The following is a 22,184-nucleotide window of genomic DNA, read 5'->3' as shown; positions in this document are numbered from 1 at the left end:
ATATGTTTCCGAGTATTCCGTTTGTTTCTACTTAAACGACTCGGCATGCAATTCGGCGGTCGTGACCTGCAATTCACGACTTGTACACGACTCCGCGATGTTCGACGAGGATAATAATTGGGCGTAATGTGGCGGAGGTACCGGAAAAAGTAGCGCTAGCAATGAGTTATACGGGGTTGCAGATCAGCGATAATTTCCTCGGCGCGTGCATAAAAACGCTCACAAGAACGCATTCCACGTATCGCTGGTCGGTCGACAGCGAGTCCGCTCCTATGAGGTGTCGCGCGGAAAACAGCCGTGTATATTTCTTCCTCGATCGATGATAACGGTGCAGCGCGTGTTCACTCCGCTGTATGATTACGCGAAAGGAAGCAGAACCAAATCAAAGCGCGCGTGTAGATGTAATGCAATCAGCGGATCCAAGTCGATTTTAGCTGGCCAAAAAATGAATAACTAATTTAATGTAATATTTGGCTAATAATAGCCAGTCGCAGGATTTTAGTTTGCGTGATTAATTTTCTTTTCAGGAGGATAATAACGTTGGTGGTTTTAGTGTTAACCTCCTTCGATTCGGTGAAGCTGAGGTTATCCTAGCCCGCCGGGTCAAAGTGCCGAAAAGAATGTTGACCTTCGCAGAGACCGATTCAGATGACAGGGGTTAATGTAGCAATTAGCAAGACGGTGTCGTAATATACGACCACGTGTTGAATTATGTTCGTGTCCACGTAGGTAGTGGCTGCGTATCCTCATTCGTAACCAAATACGTCTGCACGCCGACATGGGTTCCGTAGCCACACCTATAGATCGCGCACGGTATTCGTTACATGCTCATATTCCATGCACAATTCCTATGCGCGCACGCGGGCGAAATATCGATCGGAGGAATGCACTGAAACGCGTCGTCTAATTGCGTAACGATACTCGATATTCTGTGGATTGTCGTAATTTCGCGCAGCATATATAATTTTTAACGACACGGATGCGATGAAAAAGAAGTGAAAATGAATTCCTCATTATGTACGAGCTCGCGATAATTAGACATTCCGAGTCACATTCTGATAGAATCATTTAAATTCGCATCGAAATTCGGCGAACGAAACGGCGAGATTTCAAGGAAAGACTGTGATGCAAAACGTGCGCTTGAAAAAAAAAAAAAAAACGCCGTTGAGAAATACGGCGGAGGAATCCGCATCTTTTCTCGAGGAGAGCGCAGGAGGAAAAGGTGGATAATAACATGGTTACCGCGCATTACTACTTCCCTGCGCGAGTAGCTAGTCACGGTTGCGGACTGCACTGTATACGGCATCTAAATAATATTATTCGTGCACGTGCAGTGGCGTAGCGCGGAGTCACATCCTCGGGGTATCTCTCTCTCTCCTTTTCTCTCTGTCTGTGGTTCCGAGTGATTTCGCTTTTAGAGCGCTTTTCCCCTTCAGTTTCCTTGACTCCTTTCCAAACAGAAAAAAAGAGAGAATCGCGGCCTTTCAGAATTTGATATAGTCGCGAAGCATATTCTGAATGAGAAGTTTTGTAGGTTCGAGTCAATCCTTCGCCAGGCAGGAAATCGCGAGTCGATGTTGCACGCGAGATATTGCTCGCCAATTATACGGTTTTCCGCAAGGCACTCGCGGCACGTTCCACCGTTCTCTCGCGTCGACACTTTTGAGGAGCGCAGATAATCGCATTCTTACGAGGTCGAGAAGCGTCTTCGTCTCGGCCGTCCAGGTGTGTGCGTGTGGCAACGGTTTACCTAAACGAGAGAGGACGAAGGTCCGTCATTCGACATTGCGGTTCACGGCCTTGTGCATTGTGACGCGTGACATACGACCGCCAGGTATAGCGGCGACGGCGGCCGCGGCGACGACGACAGAAAAATTTGTTCAGATAGCCGAAGAGAACGATGACGTCGCATATAGGTCAGTGGGACGTCGCGTGAATGCGTGAAATCGCAAGTCAACGACCTACCCGATGACCCGCTGACTTAGAGACACGTTTACTCGCGGGTCTGTGGGACGCGGATGAACTCGATCACCCCGTATACCGACGGCGGGACGAGTCTCTTTGTCCGACGGAAAAGTATGCAAAGTATGAAAAGCGGTGAGGAACGCTCGCGGCTGCTCATTGCGGGAGGGCACGGCTAATTATGCCGCGGCCGCGAAGAATTTCACGAGAGCCGGGAGAGGGAGCAAGAATATCGGCGCGTTTCATCGTGGAAACTTCGAAAGTAAAATCTACCGGGCACGGCTGCAGAATTTTTGCACTCGCGGAAACGCAATTTCACGCACACCACAACGTTGAAGTCCGCAGGGAAAGGTAAATCGATATCTTCATTATCGTCCTACGGCAATATTTCCTCTAAGGAAATTATTAGGACGATTTATTCGCTAATTTTTTTTGGTTATTGCTACAGCAGAAAGTAATTATAATATTCTTCGAATTTCTTGAAATGAAATCTCATTTAAAACGAGTGAAAAGTGGTGAATATTTTCACTCAAAGCGATGGTGAAGATTCTGCCGCTCGAAATAGCAAAAGTGAACGTTTCACTCAAACTTAGAGTGGACTCAGGCTCCTTAAGAATTTTTCAATCAATCAGAGTGAATATGCTCCTGTAATGATTAAATACATCAGATGTACTCTTCAATTTTGAGTAGAAATGTTCACTTGACGACTCAGAATAGAGAATTTACTCTGTATGAGCAGAAAATCACTCAAATTTGACTCGGTAGTCATTCTATTTTTTTAATGAAACTCAAAATTTCACTACAAGAAATTTAGAGAATAGTTTAACAAAAAATTAGTCATGAAAAAGGGAAAAGCAGAGAAATTAAATGTAAGTAAGAAGAAAAAAGAATATACACACCAGATTCTGAGACTATCCTCTGCGTATTATAGTTCTAAAGATAATAAAAATAAAATTAAAAAATTTTCAGATTAAAATAAGGAACATTTTACCGTAAATTTTTTCAGGGAAAGAGAGAGAGAGAGAGATTCCACGAGGAAGTTACTCTTTCATCGAGGATCCACCGCAGTATACATATCTGGGCATAGCGTTGCCTCACGGCACGCATTGAGCAAGATAACGCGGGGATTTTGCAAGCTGTGTCGCTTGGATTGCAGACGGCCGTTTTTAAAAGTTACTACGAAGCGTGAAGCAGATGCGAGGGGGCGACCGGTGGTCGCCCCTTACACCGGAAGCCGTTCTTACGACACCTTTCTCCCCGTTTCTCGCGTTCTCGCCGGCTAGTCGTCGGAAATCGAGACGCGGGTAGCCCCGCGTTACCGATGGTGCTAAAGGTCACGAGAAAAACAACGCCGTGTATTGTAAGAGTGAATTATTTCCGTGATAAGATCGGCACGAGTGCCGACTACATTGTGAATTGCGCTCGCGCGCGTGAGAGACGAGATATTACTTATATAGTTGATGTGGCGAAGCATGACGGAACTCAAGGTGGATTCGCGCCAATGGTGTGCCATTTAACGAATCTACGTGTCCAGTTTGATGATAGAAACTAGGAATATTGAAGTTTGATACGATATACACATATTTTGCGTCACCCCTTCGCGAATTTAACACGTTGACCGTTCAACTCGAATGCAGAAACAAAAGTTGCCTGGTCGTGTGAATATATGGGAAAATTTTATCTCTTCTATATGAAACGATCGATCAAAATACGTTCATTCAATACACGTTCAATAGACATTCAAAGATGTCTTTTCATTTGCGAGTTCTGTATACATTACTACACAGAGAAAAACATAATTCTGTTACTAAGAAAAGAGATTATTTAATGTATTTCTTTTAAGTAATAGTTATCTCCAATAAATAGTCTTAAGATGTACACTGAGAATGCTTGAAATTTTATTTGTGGGATTTATTACTGTGAAATAAAGTTTATTTCTATGAAATAAATTTTATTTCTGTCAACAAACTTTGTATTCCACAAATGAATTTTCAAATATTTTTTCTTCAGTGTGCTCACATAAGTCTGGGAAAAAATCGTTATCATATACTCAAGAGAGAAGGATTTATTCTCTTTAGAGAATATTATAAAACTGTATTGAGAAAAAAGTTGATTTCACTGTACGTAAGTAAGCAAACTAATTTTTGTTTTAATTTAATGTTTTTGAGTCTACTAAAGTATTAAATTTATTAGGATTTTCAGAATGCTTATTTTTAACGAATTTGATACTTATGGTGAGTTTATGATATATTTGTGGATACATAAATTTATAAAATACTTGAAGCAAGTAACATTCATTTGAATATAGTATGTGTTTTTCTGTATATGATACACTTGCTTCTAACAAGTTATAAGTTATCTATAGCTGCGTTCGTTTTGGCGCTTACAATGCTCTGAGCATCATTTCATCCTTGTTTCTATCAAATACTAAACAAGGACAAATAATGCTTACACGCGCTATAAGCGCCAAAACAAACGCAGCCTATGTCAAATGCATCGCATTGGTGAATACATTCCAATGTAATTAATGTATCAATTTTGAAAAAAACGTGAATGTACGTTACCGAATAAGTTTCGTCTATTAAAAGAAAATATTATTTTTTGAAATCAGAATTTGACAGGTTTGATTTGATCGATAGTGCTTCGCATACATGCGATAATGTAATAATTGACGAAGTCAACGAAATGCACTGAGCGAAGGGACAACAACCCCCCATTAGTTTGGCGATTTTTCCCCACCTCGATAGGAATAGCGGACTAATGTAGAGTTAATATCACGGTACAAGATAGAAAATACAGGATCAATGAATCACTTTCACCAGGGGGAATATTTACGATCAAGATAATCGCCGATCGCGAAATCCTGCTTTACTTCAATCGAACGACGATTTATCGACGCGTCGAACCTCATTCGTGCATGCATCGACTTAAACCGGCCGCACCGTAGTCGTTAGATCACGTCGCATAAACGACGCGCTTTGGAAAAGGGAATGAAAAAAGGGGGAAGACATTTCAGCGTTGAGTATGCATTCCAGCTTCCTTAATGGCGACGGCAAAGACTATCGCGCATTCCAGAGGATACGTGTGCCCACGTGTGCGTGTACACGTGCACACGTGAGCTCGCGTGCGTCGCGTGCGCGTACGCGGCAGGAATTCTAGCGGAGAGCCGCCCCGAGACGTCCCAGCATCGGCATTTGACAAAAGAAAGGCTCGCTAAAGGCGTCGTAGAAATTAAGATCTTTACGACTAAAGTAGCGGTGGCCGCGCGAATACGCGAGAGATAGCGTGGAATGACATGCGCGAACGAAGTAACGAAGTGAACGATCGATGGCTAACGGTGCTCTAACCGTCAACTTATCTTGCGCGACTTATCTCGCAAGAACGCAAGATCTATTTATATATCTAAGTTGTTAAACACCTGTCGGTTTTTCTAAAGTCTTTTTCCAAATCCTTACAAATTCAGCGCGTTATTCATTTATTCATTACTTCTTTGACGGGATCATAATCCCTTTTGTTTGTACATAAAAAATAGAAAATAATAAGATAAATAAAAAGAAAACACAATTGCAATAGAGAGAAAAAATCTATCTGCTTTCCAGGTGAAATATCCAACAGATATGTCCTTTCCGATGCAAATTTAATTAATTTTATTCCTAATTTAATTTAATTTTTAAATTCAATTTATTTTAATTTAATTTAATTTTTTATTTAATATATTTTAATTTAATTTATTTTAATTTAATTTATTTTCAAATTCAAATTTTAATATTTTTATTAATATTTAATTTTTAATTATATTTTAACATTTAAACTTCAAACATTGTATGTGTGAAAAAATTATTGTCAGATATTCAATTTGTTCGCAACAGGATGGAATCATCGGAATCAATTTGTAATTGAATACTAAATTCGAATACTGTTCGGAGAAGCAGTTGCGAGTCTTATTAGAAGACTTCGGGTTATGAGTATTGATTAGAAAGTGACTCACCAGGAATAACTTCGCCGTTGAACGTCATCTCCACTAAATGCGTGACCGCTTCATGTGGCACGAACGATGCCAAGAAACGCTGACTGCCTAGCGCTCTCACGAAACTGGTAACGTGACCTCCGTTCACGAGGATTTCCAAGTTTCCGGAGCCGGCTCTCGATCCATCGACTGATGAACAAAACCGCTCTCATTAGCCGATGCACTTACACGACATTGCAACGTTACAGAGGCAAATACGTACTTTCAAATTCCACAGGCTGGTTCACCACTCCGTTCGGGATGTTCCCAACTTGTATAGCTCGGGCGTTATACGCTTGTGACCTGAAACCCATATAAAAATTGTTAGCATATATACGATAATTAGACAGATATAAATGTTTTCGATTAAATCAACATCGACAACTATTAAAATAAAAGATTCACTTTAAATTCCCAAGTTTAATTTCACAAAAATCGATTCCATTTCAGACGATCCCATACATATTCTTTATTATTCTTTAATATGATATTAAATATTGTGACACACGAATCTCGAATTAATATTACTGCCTCGGAAAATAATATTATTAGGTTGGTGTAAAATATTTGTCAAATGAAATAGAAAACACAATTATCCAATTTTAAAGAATTTATAATTTTTACGAGTAAAATAAATATCGACTTGAGTTTCTAGACATCTCTCTGACGAGAACTTTTTATTTTTCTTTTAATACTTGAATCTCCTACAACAAACTTTCTTAGTAAAAAAAACGATATACCTTTTACATCTACTTGATATATTAATGAATTATAATATCCCAAACTATGGTAATTAAGAAAAAAAATTGCAAGACTCCCGCATAATAAAATTTAAAATATGACAAAATATGCCACAAAATATATTAAAATAAACCTGATATAAGAAAGTTAACGTGACGCGTTAACTAAAATTCACACTGAAACGAAAGCGTCGCGTTCACAACGTATACAGACCTGAAGGGAGATCCCTTAATATGTTGGCCGTTCACGAGAACTTGGATCACGTGCTCGCCGACTTCTTCAGCGGTAATGGTATATGTCAAGCCTCGCAGCTTTGACCGGCATCTTTGTACCGGCACGCTCTTGCCGTTTGGACCTGCGTAAATGAACGAGAAAGCGATCAAGCATTCACGACACGTTCGTCGTCAAGCAGCGTTGAACAAGGAATCGTCGTCGCATAGGCACTTACCAGTGACGGTGACGGACACCTTATTGGGATCCACGGCGGAAGCGATACTGAAAGTGGTTGGCCGGTGCACCGGCAGCGTTTCCAGCGCGCTTCCGGTAGCGATGACCGAGCCCTTGCCGGTCGATGCGGGCGTCGACACATAGACGGAACTGCCGTTATTCAGGTAGCGATCGTGCGCAGCTGTGTCCGTCGTGTCTACGCCCTTGTTGTTGCCATAATAGTTGTTATTCTTGTTCTTCAGGATGCCATGCGTGCGGGTGTGCTGCTGACCATCGTTACTGTACTTCTGCCCTGTACCGTAGTCGGGACTCGACGATTTCTGTAGAGTCGAGTAACTCGTCGTGGTGTGCGACGTCATGTTCTTCGTGGTATTGTTGGCGGTGGTGGTGGTGGTGGTGGTGGAATAGCTCTGTGCGTTCTTATAATTATTATTGAGGAAATTATTCGGACTTCCGGCGCCGGCATTGTCGGCGTTCGGCGAATTGTTGGTCAGATTCGCCAAGGACTCCAGACTGCCGTATGACAGCAACGAACGCGTCTTGGCGATAGCGTCCCAGGAATCACGTCTGGAAGTGCCGCCGACCATCGACGACACTCGTACGTTGCTGCTGGTGTCCACAACACCGTTGTCCTTGTCGCCGCTGCGCGGGCTGAAGCTGCGATTCACTGGACTCTGTGTGGCGCTTCGGTACATCATAGGACTGCGGGTCGGAGAACGCGATCTCTTTAGAGATTCTGAGCTATAGATGTTCCGGGACTCTTTGATAATCGGAGAATGACGCGAACCGAGCGGCGTAGTCGGGCTCAGGTTCGGCGAACGCGATCTGTTGAGTGTGCTGGACGAGTAGATGTCTTTAGATTCCTTGATGAAGCTGGGACTCTGCAGATTTGGTGACCTTGAGTGCTGATTGTATACGTTGCTGTTGCTACTGTAGATCTCCTTCGTCTCTTTCAGCACTGACGGACTGTGCACGTTTCTTTGCACAGGACTGTGATTGAGGTTCGGCGAACGAGTGCGGTTGAGAGAACTGGTGCTGTGGTACATCGAGCTGCTGGAGTTCTCGTTGACGTAGTTGCCGCTGGACGTCTTGTAGGTCGGGCTGGTCTGATGGACGGGCGAGTAACCACGCTGCGTCGGACTGATAGACTTATACGCGGTAGACGTGTAGATCTTCTGAGTCGGGCTGGACCTCTCCGTCGCAGAGACGTTCAGTCCATTCATCCGTCGCTCCAGAGACGACACCTTCGATCGCTCCAGACTGGACGTGGACTCCTTCGACCGTTTGGAGCCCTTCTGCGTGCCTACTCGTATAGAGAACGGTGAGCCGCGCACGTCCGAACCGTTGAAGTACACGTACACCCTGTACTTGCCGGCATCGCCGGGAACGAAGGATACGCGATACTGCATGTGACCAAAGTCTTCCATCCTGTAAGTCACTGACTGTTTATCATGCACTATGTCGATGATCACGTCGCCGAGCCCGCCGGTCCCTCTCGCGTCGACGATGAAGGAAAACGGTTGTCCGGGCATGGCGCCGTCGGTGTCCAAGAGCTACAAAGAATTACAAAATTAATTTTAGTGATTATGTAGCATATAATAGAAATTTGTTGAAAGTAATAGAATATAAATAGATATAAATTGGTTGAAAATAAAAGCGGATATTCGTAAATTCAGTTCTTAAAACATCTCGGCTTTTCGCGTCGTAAAAGTTTGTCGCATTTTCTAAATTCATATTTCACGAAAAGATATCTTTCTATGAGATTTACAAAGATTCTGTAACAGATTTATGAAACAAACATTTCGGTAGCTCTACGTGTGATCAATTGACAATGACAAACAAATCATGCTACATTGATCCTCGATACCTTGATTCCGTTAGGGTCGAACACGAAGCAAGTGAAAGGGCCGCCTTGTATGTGATTTCCTTTATGCGTTATCGCGATGCTCCATTCCCCCGTCTCGTCGGGCTGAAAAGTTGCCGTGTGTACGCCGTCGTTTTCTTTGACGGGGCACGGCAATGATCTGCCGGTCGGCGACCATGCGGTCACGTCGATACCATCATGACTAGTTCCTGAAAGTGAAATTTCAATATCTCGAGCGTGTTCGTTCGAGCGTGTAGAAAGAAGTACTTGCGATGTACCAGCACGTACCGTAACTATTGACTAGAACCTCGACGATAGACCCTATGGCGCAAGGATCCATGCCCGGAGATTTGATTTTCGTTAGGGGCGGCAAGACCCTGAAGTAATAAGGACACCCGTTCACCAGCTCGCCGTCGTTGTATACCATCAGCTGCATGCAATAATGTGATTTCAGTGATACAGAAACTATTTGACATCGCACGATATCTAAATCTTGAAAATCTTGAAGATGGAAGATACAAAGATGGAAAAGAAGACGGATAAGAGAGATAAAATAAGCTTAAAATTTTGACAGATTCGACATACACGATCTCAAAGATTTTCGAACTCGAAATTTTCCTACAGAGGATCCATTCTGCACGAAAGTAGCACGTGATTTTTTAATACTTTCACAACTGTTCCGACTACGCTGCGCCTTCTACGAACCTTGTGCATGCCGACTTCCGTAGGCACAAAAGTGCCTTTTCCGTGAACTCCGTTCCACGTGAGCCTGCACTCGACACGTCCGCTGGGGCTGATGATCTCGCCGCGCACTTCTCTCGCGTTTGCATCTTTGGTCAGCATCTCTAGCTTAAAGTGTGCCTGCAACAGGATCGTATAATCTCTCTTAGTATCGCAGTAGCACACACGATCGGCGGCTCCACGGTGTCGAAAGCTTCGCGAATGAGGCGAACCGTCGACTGAGCGAGTCCTTAAGATCTCCAAGGCGGGACCGAACGAGCGACTACGACGTGGCGAAAATTCGTGAGCGCTGATTAGCCGCGCGAAGGCGTAATTAACAAACAATGACTTAACCAACCGGCTGTTGCGCTCTGGCGGATGTGCTGTCGATGTGTACGGCAATCTGCTGGCTCGCCTGAGGGCGAGGCTTCACCCACTGAAAGTACGCGGCGTATGCCATTACGCCTAAATGCTCTACATTCTGGTCCGCCATATCTTTCGCTTTCAGAATAGGCTCCACGCCCAGTTTCTTGCCGCCGTCGATACCTGGCAGAGAATACGTGCGATTAATTTACGGCAGACCGGGTCTCGCTAACGTGTCAGTCCTTTCTTCAAATTTTCCTTGTATTATCAAATTAATCTGATTTCATGTTATGTGTATATCGAGAGAACTCGTTAGAATTTATACAATCTTTATTATGAAAAGTCTATATGACATTTTTTGGGATCTTCTCGATATCTTCCTATTTTTTATTTTGTTTAATTTTTATCTCTTTCTCATTGATGTTTTATTAAAATAATAGAACGTTCTTATCAAACGTTGTCGTAAAAGTACTCGTGACTCATCGCGGGTTGCTTTACCCATTTGTAAATTGTGTTCCCACATGGAAGGGTCGGTGTCGAGTTTCTCGTAGGGTGGCGCCGGGCCACCTAGATTTCGGACGATTCCGCACAGTGCTCTACCGTCGTTCCAGTCCGTCTGCAAGCGGAATAATTGAGTATCACCGTGAGATATCGTGGCGGAGTACGGTTAAACCGGGACGCCGCGGCTCCACCCACCGTGAAGTTCCGTATCGAGGTATGTGATAATTGCGAATTGACCCATCGTAGCGTTGCGTGGAAGCCCGGCGAGCCTTCCTTCATGAAGTACGATAAGTAGGTCATTCCCGAGAGCTCGTCCAAGTACGGCGAGGCGAGGTAGTCCGGCTCCAACACTATGGGAATATCGAACTCCCGTTTCGACATCTCCATAGCCTTGCGGCAATTATAAACGCTGCAAAATTAACATAACGATCGCGATCCTGAGTCGACAATGCGAATTACGTAAAAAAGGGAATTATCGCGCCATCACTTCGCGGTAACAAGTAACAGGATATTCTGATGCACATTCGATTTCAATACGATGTGAACACCATTTTCACGCAGCTCGGAGCTGATGTTCAATGGCAGAATTTGTTCTTGAATAATTCGCAAGATAAATTCTCTCATTGGACAACGACTACATCCTGAACTACAAAAAAGCTCAAGATATTTGAGCACCCACCATAAGTTTCCGCGAATTTCGCGTTCGCGTTGATTATCTTAAATAAAAGTTTGCTAAGTTTGCTTGAATATCTTGGGAACTAAGCTTCAGACATCTGTTATTCATTCACATCCTCGCTTGTGATTACTTAATTGTCACAAGATCCTTCAAGCATTAACATTAGATTAATCTCTCAACTATCAACGACCTCGCCAAGGTTTCACCTCGCAAGTATTACAATCTCTTTCCTTCTGCTCTTCCTCTCTCCTAATGACTGAACGTTCGGTGAAACGTTCGAACTATTCCACGTGTATTTTACCTGTCGTTCGGATCGAGCTGTCGCCAATGAGGGAACAGGCCGGGGTTGCAGTAGTCCAAAAGCGCGCTCAGGTACACGCCGGAGTTCCAGTCGGTCGTGAAGTTATTGACTCTGCATTCCGGTAAGACAGCCTGAAGACAGAATCGCTCTTGGATATTAAGGCGTAGTCTGTAAATTATCCACTCTAACTTCTCCCAGTTATTAACGCTAATTAATATAACGGTTAATGGATATATGTGAACGATATATATTAGTGGGTCAAGCACGCGTATGAATTACAAAGCGATCGTTTCCCGCGATTTATAACGCGTGATATTGCGCCGCATCGACGTCGATTTCAGCGTGCGTCCATTCAACGCTAGATCGACGTTTCCCTGAGTTCTTTCATAGATGGGAATACGCTCTCACGTAATACACGTAATAACGCAATCCACACATACGGAGGAGACTACAAGCCTGAGTGAAGTAATCGCCGCCGTTTCTGGATTTAGTTTACAGCCAGCGATGCAGCGGCCGCCGAGGTCGCGCGCGTTGCAATTATACCGTGTACTGACCTTGAGCCATGCGAGCATGAGTTTCCTCGGCGGGAACTTGGATTTGCCTATTTGATAGCGCACAATCAGCGACCATATCAGGCCCAGGATCAGCTTCAGGTTACCGTTTACGATGTCCACGTTACCTGAAAGCCGAGGAAATCGTCTTGAATGCTTTACTCTCAAATATAGCGCGCATGAAACGGTACAACGAGCAGGAAGAAAATCAGTTGGATTTATTGTCGGCCTAAATTTCTTCTTTCTAAAAAGAACAGTTGCGCGTCGGAGAAGTGATTTAATTCGCGGGAATCTGCAAAGAAGAGAAAAATTAAGAAGGAGAGAGGGGGAGAGGCACGTATGCGTGTTTAAGCGGCATCATTCCGCAGTCGTAATTGCACAGGAAGGATTTACGATGACTCCGGGAAACAAGTCGGTGGATATTTTATTCTCCACAGCACAGTAAGTCACACATCGCCTGGATTTTAGTCCTGCGCGAGTGCGCGTGTTTATAGAAAGCGCACGCGTCAATTGTGAGAGAAGCACAGGTGTTTTCGACACTTTCGACGAGTGTTTCTTTAACGGATTCACAATTCCACCACAGTCGTCCCAGATTCTCACTTCCAAGCACGATTCTTGGATCCTCCGAACAGTGAGCCTTTAATCGTGCAGATCCTCAGTCTCTGGTCTCTTTCATCCGTCAAAAAGCGAAACGTGAAAGAAAAGGCGATTTACATCTTGGGTATAACAATTTTAATAGAAAAGTTCAAGTCAATAATAAAATATTAAACAAAATAGTGATGTCAAATTTTTTTACTAATAAGATATGTGGTTTCTTCCGAGACAATGTTAATTCTGATGAATTCTGATGACGAAACATTCGTGGCCGAGCATGAAGAATCGTTCTAGAAATGCAAGAAAGATGATGGTTCACGCTGTTGAAGAAAAGTTGTTTACAGCAGCGTCAATCACCATCTTTACTGCATTTCTAGAACGATTCTTAAAACATTCTTCATGCTCAACTATGAATTTTTCATATTCTCTAGAATTAACGGAATAATTAATGTAAGGAAAAATATGGCGTAAAATATCGCATGACGCGTTAATTTTATCTTCATCGTTATGCCTGGCGCTGTTTACTGTTTCAAATCTGGAGTTTTGAAATTGTAAGAAGTCTTCACCGCGCGGATCGTCGACTCAAATTCGTAAAATTCGTTTTATCCTGGCGATCTTCAGCTGAGAAAAGAGATGACGCCCGGCGTGAAGTCTAATTAGGATGAAATTAAAGGATAAACGTGCTCGCATTCGTCGCGCCTAGCTTGTCATTCCGGTCCGCGTGTATATTTTGCTCTCTTCAAGACTGGAAGATAAGCACGTTCTCATCCCAATCTCTCTCTTTCTCTCTTTCTCTGTGTCGCGATATCATCTACACACCATCGTGAATTGAATCACACGGTAACAACCGTGCGTGCACAATAACGACGGCGACGGTGGCTTTCAGCGGCCTCGTAGGCGCCAACGGTGCGACACAAGAAAGGCAACGACCTCGAAGTTCCGATTTGCAAGGCGTGACGTAAAAGCGCGCACGTCAAAACGTAGACAGAGTATGCTGTTAATCGCGATGCCCCGAACGTATCGGGCCTCTCGATCCTTCATCCAACGCTACTACCTTCTCTCGCCGGTTTCCTTGAGAAAATGATTTTATTTTGCGCGCGATAAAGAAATCCTTCTCCGTTCGATTGTTTCCTCAAGTGTTGTACGGGAGAATTTTATAGTAAAGATTTGTAGAATTTTGTAACCAAGGAATTCTGCCTAAATTTATTATCTTTGTGTTTCATATGTGTTATTTTCATTTCAGGAGTTGAAGTATACTAGAAGAAAAGTGTTATGTTTCTCGGGAAGATAAACTCTATTGACTCAGTACTGTTCTGTACTGCTAGAAAAAACATAGTAAAATTGAAAAGAATTTATATGAAAAAGAAGCTACAATATTCTCTCCGTGTGTTTTCCTTAACCCTTTAAGTATCACCGGTACCAACAGGGATCACTTAGGATTGGGCAGTTGAATATGCATGTATAGTTTCTGACAATATTTCATTAAAAAAAATTACTAGAGTGTTCCATGAATTATGCGCCTTAAAAGGTTAATATAATTTTTTTGCTCTTAGCCTTTTACTTTATTTCTTCTTATATTTTCCATTAACGCCATCGTCTGCAGTAACTGAAGAAATCGAGAGGAAAATGTCGACGGCTCGAGCAAAGTGAACACGATGCAGTCAGCGCATCGTTCACGATGACGGTGTCGCGTTGCCGGCGTCGTGCGCGAAATATTAAAGGCGCACCGCGAAAGACCCGCAAGCGAACCCGTAGACCTTCGGGTGTCGTTAAAAGATTCTTGCTCAACGATGACCCGCATGTTCGGAACGATTACGTCTCCGTCGTCGCGTGCTGACTCACAGACGGAGAGGATATAACGCAGCGCGTTGTTATTGCTACATCGAGGCTCAGCCACAGGAGAAGCCATTCTCTGGCGCGGCGTGTGGCAGGTAATGGCCCGGATCGCCGTCGATACTTCCGAGTAGAGAAAAAATCGTCCTCTCAACGAGAGGAGCTCGCTTTCGCGAACTAATCGCGCTCGATCTCGCATCCTCCGCGCGATAACACGATACGAATCGACAATTACGCCGCGAACGAAAATCAGAAATAAATTTCACGCGAGCTGTGGTAATTTTGATCGCAGAATGCACGCGCAAACGAAGCTGTAAAGCAGTACTGAGCGTTTACGTGTAAATTATAATATTCTACATCTACATATAAACAATATAAACTGTATATATGAAGGGTCGTTTATGCAGACAACTAGTGATACATGAATGTCGTTTAAAGAATGTATTAAAAAGTCAATTAGAAAAAATTAACCTTTAGAATCTTGGTGGAAATTTATAAACGTTATGTTCTAAATGAGTTGGACTCCACAGAATCAGGAAACAACGTTTATAAATTTACATCATGATAATAAAGACACAAAAATGTTATTTCCTAAACAAGCTGGAGTCTATAAAATACTTTGACAGAGTTTTAACCACTTTGCCACATAATAAAATGAAAATGTCATGCAATTTATCTCTTTTAAACGTTAAGTTTGCAATTGATCCAGAACAGATATGATATAACTGTCTCGTAACACGCTTACCCTTTCTCGCATATTTGAATATAATTTACAATATTCTACACAAGATTTACACCGTCTATACATGAAAAACGACCGTGTGCCCATCACGTGGGAAATACGCAAACGATCCACATAGACATGATCTTGAAAACTACGGCACACAACCCTGAAGTAAAGTGCATCGCCCTCCCCGAAGCGTACGTCGACGTGAGGCGATTCTCGCGCGCGCACGAGGGCCACGGAAGAAGAATTCGTCGATCGCCGGGAAAATTGCAAGGGCAGAGAGCATCGCGGTAGAGAGAAAGAGAGAGAGAGAGGAATTCGAGGAATTCGGATGGAGGATTTTGCGCGAAAAAATCGCATTGATTACATTCAACGCGGTCGGCCAATTTGCTCATACGTGGATGCGCGGTCAGAATAGCGAAATGTTATCTGCCACGAACGAGCCGCTACCAGCCGATAATTTGCGGCGAAAGCCCGGCTCAAGGAAGAGAATGAGGAAAAGAAAGAAGAACGGAGCGTGATCGACGCGCTGAGATCTCGGCGCGTTCCTCTTCCTTGACGAGCGCGACGCGTGATGCGCATTTCCAGCGATTGCTCATTATCCGAGGAATGCGTCGCGGCTCCCTCATACTTTGATTGCATATCATTATTAATAAGTCATCTCACGCGCGTGCGCCTCTTCCTTGAGCCTCGGTACGCCACGGTGAGAGAGTTAATGAACACGAGCCCGCTTCTCTCCCACGTGGCTCGCTCGCCGGCGATTAACTACGAGGCGGAGGGATACCGTGATCGAGTTGCGAAACGCTACATCGGCGAGGTCGGAATTAGCAAGAAAGAAAAGAGAAACATTGCATAAACATCAGAAAAGAATTACGATAAGGCATTCCCAAGACCTATACGACTCTCTACGACGGCGCTCTCGTGTGTTCTTGACACTTCGAAACGTCACTCGCTATAAAAGGACGTTGATAACGTTTTTACCGCGGTGTGTGCGTGCACGTGTGCGAGGATGACGTTCAGTTTGTTCGCGTCCGGTCTCGCTGGCCAAACGTGTTCTCTTTAATTATTTTTCTCGAGTGAATTTTGTGCAGAGTTCTCTTTTGCGAAGAATACTAACACATTCGCAGACACTTTGTGCATTTTTCTAAAGCTAGATGCCGTATATTTAATAAAAATTATTAGAAAATTTGAAAAATTTTAGGAAAATTATTAGTTAAATTTAGTCTGTATGTTGCAAGATTCTATCGTTAAAATAAATAAAAAAGCTATAAAATTTACTTCGAAATACGTTCGTAGTCAACACTCACTGTCAGTTCACTTTTCTAAAAAACTGGATGCCTCATCTTCAATAAAAAAATTATTAGAAGAATTTAGAAAATTTATAGAAATTATTAATTGAATCTAGCTGGATCTCGCAACATTCTATCACTAAAATAAATATAAAAGTTGCAAAATTTGCTTTGAAATATGTTCGCCGCAAATGTGTTAATGACACATCGAGTGTGGAATAAAACTAGTAGTAAAATTTCCAAATTCACGATCAAGAAAAAACAGGAAGTTCGTGGACGAGGAAACGGTAGAAATCCGGCTGAATTATAGTACGAATTACGAGGAACTGAACGCTTCGGGACACATTGTACCCGCGGACGTAATGATCGCTCATCGTTCCAATTACGAAGCGTAATTGGACGTTGAGCGCGTGCAACACCTTGACGGTTTTGCGCGACCATGGACGCCGCTCGGCCTTCGTCGCGCGTTATACCCTTGCCAGCGCACTGTAGCCTGCGATCTTGGTGGTTTTTCCTACGTCGCGGATCGCGCAAAAACGCTCAGACACCACTCAGGCGAACTCAATTTCTCTCGGCGTGTCCGCCGCGCGAACTTCGAAGGTGTCGCGAGATCCGACCTGGTTGGGTGGGCAAAAAGGCGAGCTTTCGGTGAATTCGAGCGAATCGAAGTATTTGGCATTCTCAACGCAAAATTAACGTTAATCATACATATAGCGAAATTTCCCGTCATAAACTGCAATCCACGTGTCGATAAAAGATTGGCCGTTCGCAATTCGCGAACGCGTTTTACATTCTCGCTTTTTCTCTCTTCCGCTATTTAGCGAATACTAGCAACTCATTAGGAAGGAAGGCTCTGCGCATTTTCGACCGTGACTAGAGTCATGACAAGCGAAGTGGAAAGTTCAGTTTAGGATATCTCACCGATATTGACGAGCTTCACACCGTCGGCTTCGATGGCCTGCAACGCCGTGGACACGTTCTCCAGGTGGTGGTGCTGATTCGCCGGCCTGGGGTTCCACCGCGGTAGACGACGTTGCGTGAGCACCTCGACCAAGGCGCAAAGACGCGTGCCGTCCCTGAAGTCCTCGGCGAGGTCCAGCACGGGTCCGCCGCCCACGTCGCTGGCGTGTTTCAGGTGCTCGTTCACCCAGTTGCGGAAGGTGTTGGCCTGGATCTCCACCCAGAGGTCCTCGTGGCCCTTGATCGGCATCCCCTTGGCGGCCGTTCCCTCAGCTGAGCGGGCCACCAGGCCCACCAGCTGCTCCGGTCGCAACTGTTCGGTCGATTGCATTCTCGAGTACCTATCGGAGAAGCGAAAAGTGTTAGTGCTATTTGAATAAGGTATTCAACATGAATTATTGGTTGGAAAAGTAAAAATTAAAAATTAAAAAAGAAAATAAAAGAAAAAGCTAAGGAAAAAAGATTAAGAAAATATGTGGAAAAAAGGAAAACCAACGATTAAAAGGAAAAAATTTGTGTATGAACAACCAGATTGTTCTTTGGAACTTTTCTTTTATCGATAAAAACGTCTCTAAATATGATTGAAAGCCAATCAGAAGGCTTATAGGTCACATTTAGAGACACTTTTATCGGTAAAAGATATTCCAGAATAAAAACCTAAATATAAACTCTTAAATGTGTTAATTATACTTATGGATGCCCCTAATACATGCATAATTATGCCAATTCAAGTGTGTCACGTTAACATCGGCGAATCGACCGACGAATTCGAAGTTAATTCTGAATGTCCCTGATATTTGGTGATCGCCGAACTCGACTCGAAACGACAAAGACGCGGAGTTGTACGATTTTCGTTCACCTGCTCAACATCCACGACCTGTAGCGAATTGTCTCAATTAAATCACGCATGCGAACGTTAAGTGGCCGAGTGATTAATTATGAAATATCTAATCGCGTCCGCGCGCACACGGTCATGTAAGCTATCCGCGGGAGCGCAACCTTTAAGGTCGCGCCATCGGCGAGAAACTCGATTTACTCCGCTGAAAAAACCCACGTCGCTCTCGTGCATTGTGCATCCACGGAGCCGTCCGCGCGCGCGGCTGCTGAGGAGGAGGAGGAGGAAGAGCAGGAGAAGGAGGAGGATTAGCGGTAGAATTTCGCGCGGGTGAAAGTGCCGGTGCATAGATACCTGCATAGACACCTGCGGCGTCGCGAGTGCACGTACCTAGCCTGATCGTCCGCGTAATCTATTTCCGCGTCTGTCCCGCAGCCCGCGCAAATCGTAAATGCCGACGAACGAAGCATACACACTGCGAGAGACCCTGAGCTATGTGTATCGTCGCGTTGTTTACAATTCCCCGTCGGGTGATTGAAGTGTCTCGTAGACTCGGTCACAACAAACTGCGGCGTGCGCGGAATCAAAACACGCGGTAACTTCGAAAAGAACAAAGTCACCATCTGCCGCCGCCCGTGCAAACAATGAGCAGGATTCGTTAGGGAGAATACACACCTTAAACGGAAAACAGAAAGGCAGAAGCCAATCAGAACTCGCGCTGGTGGTCAGGTGGTAGTTTTTGCTTTTCTACCAGCGCGAGTTCTGATCGGCTTCTGCCTTTCTGCCAAGACGTGAGTTCTTCCTTAGATTGATATTTTTACGCCGCTATTCAAGATCAGAGCTTGCATTTGAGATCGTCTTAAATTTATCTTCAGATGCTTCGTAGTCAATAAAAAAATGACTTGAACAGCATCTGAGAATAATGTTGCAATTCTAAGCAGAATCGTAAGTCTCGTAACTTGTTCTCGTAAAATTCGTCAGAACTTATGAGTAGATTTACAAGTCTATGTCATATGTCGTACAATTACTCGTAAATATCTACGATTTCATGTAATTTACGATATTTACAAGTGATTGTACGATATATGACATAAACTTGTAAATCTACTCATAAGTTCTGACGAATTTTACGAGAACAAGTTATGAGTTTTACGATTCTGCTTAGAATTGCAGTATAAACCTAAAACACACAATCTTAAGTATAAGATCCGACAATAAATACCACTCTTAAGGCGTTCACATATATTTAGCTTGTTGTAAAAGATTTGTCATTTTTTCTATTAAATTCTAGAAAGGTATTATGAAAAATGTGACCAATAGTTCGCATAACGTAGCCTAGCACAAATATCCAAAATCAAGTCATAAGACGTCTTTAAAACGTCTTTAAGACATCTTTAAGACAATACCTTATAAACTTGTCCTAAAAATGTCTTAGACCAGTATTCATAGTCGAATCTTATTTCAAGACCATCTTTAGTAATGTCTTAAGATGCGAATACGGCTCTATGATTGGTTCATGACATCTTAAGATAGTACTTAAGATGATCTTAAATATAAGATCGGATTATGAATACCTTAAAGATGTTTTAAAGACGTCTTATGTCCCGATTTTGAATATTGTGCTGTCTGGGTAGTGTCCTTTGCTGGAAAACGGTCTTACTTAACAAAATCGACGAATCTTTTGCGCCACACAATTTAACACGATGACGTCATCAAACTCTATACATTAAGAAACGTGTTCTTCTAAGAAATACTTGCAATCTTTTTGTAAGATGCGTTACAAGTGTCTTTTCTTTTTTGATTCGACGACCCGCGCGAACCGAAAGCACCGGTTGCTAATTATTAAGTAGAGAAACGGCGTAAGAAAGCGTTGAAACGGAATCCGCCAATCACGATTATGCGAGCACTCGCGGAACATTTCGCGAATGTTCGCGTATTTATCAAGCAATGACTGAGCGCTTTTACTAACGCTGAATCCCCGCGGATTAAGTCGCGGTCTACTTTTTTTCTCTGGCTGGTGCTAAAGCCGCTACGCATCGACATGAAAAGTGTCGGTTTTGCTTTCAATACTTCGGCTGCCATCACGTTTGAACCCTTTGAACCCGTTATCCCGCTATAGAGCAATACTCATTCCGTGCGTGCGGAAAGAGATCTCTAGAATATTTGTAACATATATTTATATTTAGAGAAATTCACAAAATCTGAAGAATCTTTAATATAAAAATTGCACATATTCTGACTTCAGTTTTAACAATTTATGAAATAATTTCTAAAAGAATGAAACTATAAATGTCACCCCAGACAGCACAAAATTGGGTCATAAGACATCTTTAAAACATCTTTAAGACATCTTTAAGACAAGTTTATAAGGGATTATCTTAAAGATATCTTAAATACGTCCTAAAGACGTCTTATGACTCGATTTTGTACATTTGTGCTGTCTGGGACTTTGCCTAGAAGTCCAGGGTGTATCCCCGTGAGTCCCAAGAATTTAGGTTCAAAGCGTTAACGTTTAATCATCGTGAAGATCTTGCAATTAAAAACCGCGACGTCAACGGTTTCCCAGATGAAAATTCATGAAATGACATCTCCGTTATCGCAACCAAAAGCATTTGTCGGAACATTCAGCTGCGTCAAAAGCTGGCTGCAACAACAGAGAACAATTGACCGAGCAGAAATCTCCTGCAAGAACCTTTCTGTTCCTACAAACAAGTTTTTCATCCGCTCCTATTTCCACTGATGGGCGATGGAAAATTCAGTTATACCAACTAAGCCGTTTTCCCGCGGTGTGATCATGAACCTCTATGGACACGCGCGCCTCGCTTTTCCATTTATGCGTAATTCGCGGCACGAGCGGCGGGATTATTTCAATGCGATTCACCGTAGCATGACATCACTGTTGTCTCAAAGGCCCGTCTGACTGCGGTAATGCTTGCGTAAGAGTGCAAAAATTCGCGGCGGCTTGGCGCGCAGGCTTCGGATGCATTAACACGGCTCCTCCTGAGATCTCTTTCTTCCCCTCGCTTTCCCTCCGCGCGGCAGCAATTAAGGGCATAATTAAGTCATTGAGAACCTGGTTATTAATTAACCGCCCAGCTGGTAGATTTTTGATATATTGCGCATCAATGCGCGACGTATAAGGGTCCGATCGTGTTGTGCGATCTAGCTGGGCGCGATTTTAAATCTCGAGTTATAATCAAGAGAGAGCGAGAGGGAGAGGAGAGAGCGCGGCGCAGTGATACGATCTCGAGGGCAATAAATAAAGATAAATTCTAATTCGACGTAAGAGAGAAAGAAGAACCCGTGCAGCCGTTGAGACGTAACGAAACCGACGTGGGAAGATTCGATTTGACATAAGAGCAGATGTCTTTCGGTCCTATTGATTGAGATATCGCGCGTGGGATTAGACGATAGGACGTGGAGCACAAGAGACGTTTCTGGCGCTCTCAATCTTTCCCGTCTGCCAAACCTTCTACTGTTTACGAGCCGAAATCGTCCAGCACGTCTCAGCCACGTGATGTAATGTGTGCTTTTGTTTTCTCTGAGCGTCAATTTCAATAGACGGATGCACGGTGAAAAAATTTCAGTTCGTGTAAAGTAAAGGTACCACTGCCTGCATACGTACACTTAGTTGCAAAATAATTTAGACAAAATCAAGTTGGGATCGGACCAAACTGTCAAAATTAAATGTCATCGACGAGAATTGCACGATAATGATATTATTTATTATTATCATTAGTAATATATGTATGTATATATATATATATATATATATATATATATATATATATATATATATATATATATATATTAT

At 43.2% G+C, this 22,184-nt stretch overlaps 1 protein-coding gene across 5 annotated transcripts in view; it reads right to left on the bottom strand.

Annotated features, from left to right (window-relative positions):
* Positions 1-22,184, bottom strand: part of LOC116848138 (filamin-A) — a 47,485-nt gene that overhangs the window by 22,921 nt on the left and 2,380 nt on the right. For 2 of the 5 annotated variants that reach the window (XR_004378914.1, XM_032823963.1), the window contains exons 1-14: positions 18,761-19,019; positions 17,497-17,876; positions 12,136-12,260; positions 11,582-11,712; positions 10,800-11,013; positions 10,602-10,719; positions 10,099-10,286; positions 9,726-9,881; positions 9,309-9,450; positions 9,024-9,229; positions 7,158-8,709; positions 6,923-7,064; positions 6,192-6,271; positions 5,951-6,118 (exon numbers count right to left, since the gene is read on the bottom strand). Coding sequence is in view for 3 of the 5 variants with exons in the window: in XM_032823963.1 (XP_032679854.1) it covers positions 5,951-6,118; positions 6,192-6,271; positions 6,923-7,064; positions 7,158-8,709; positions 9,024-9,229; positions 9,309-9,450; positions 9,726-9,881; positions 10,099-10,286; positions 10,602-10,719; positions 10,800-11,013; positions 11,582-11,712; positions 12,136-12,260; positions 17,497-17,876; positions 18,761-18,993 (3,835 nt within the window). In the remaining 2 variants the exon portion in view is untranslated. Of the gene's footprint in view, positions 1-5,950; positions 6,119-6,191; positions 6,272-6,922; positions 7,065-7,157; positions 8,710-9,023; positions 9,230-9,308; positions 9,451-9,725; positions 9,882-10,098; positions 10,287-10,601; positions 10,720-10,799; positions 11,014-11,581; positions 11,713-12,135; positions 12,261-17,496; positions 17,877-18,760; positions 19,020-22,184 lie in introns of those variants that run through there. The other 3 variants (XR_004378911.1, XM_032823925.1, XM_032823932.1) reach the window with 3 other exon arrangements.

This window comes from Odontomachus brunneus, unplaced genomic scaffold (genome assembly GCF_010583005.1).
Source record: "Odontomachus brunneus isolate Ranch 3 - 2012 unplaced genomic scaffold, Obru_v1 Obru_scaffold_005, whole genome shotgun sequence".
NCBI classification, from domain to species: Eukaryota; Metazoa; Arthropoda; class Insecta; order Hymenoptera; family Formicidae; genus Odontomachus; species Odontomachus brunneus.
The sequence above is the reverse complement of the archived record's forward strand: the minus strand, read 5'-3'. Positions and strand labels throughout refer to the sequence as shown.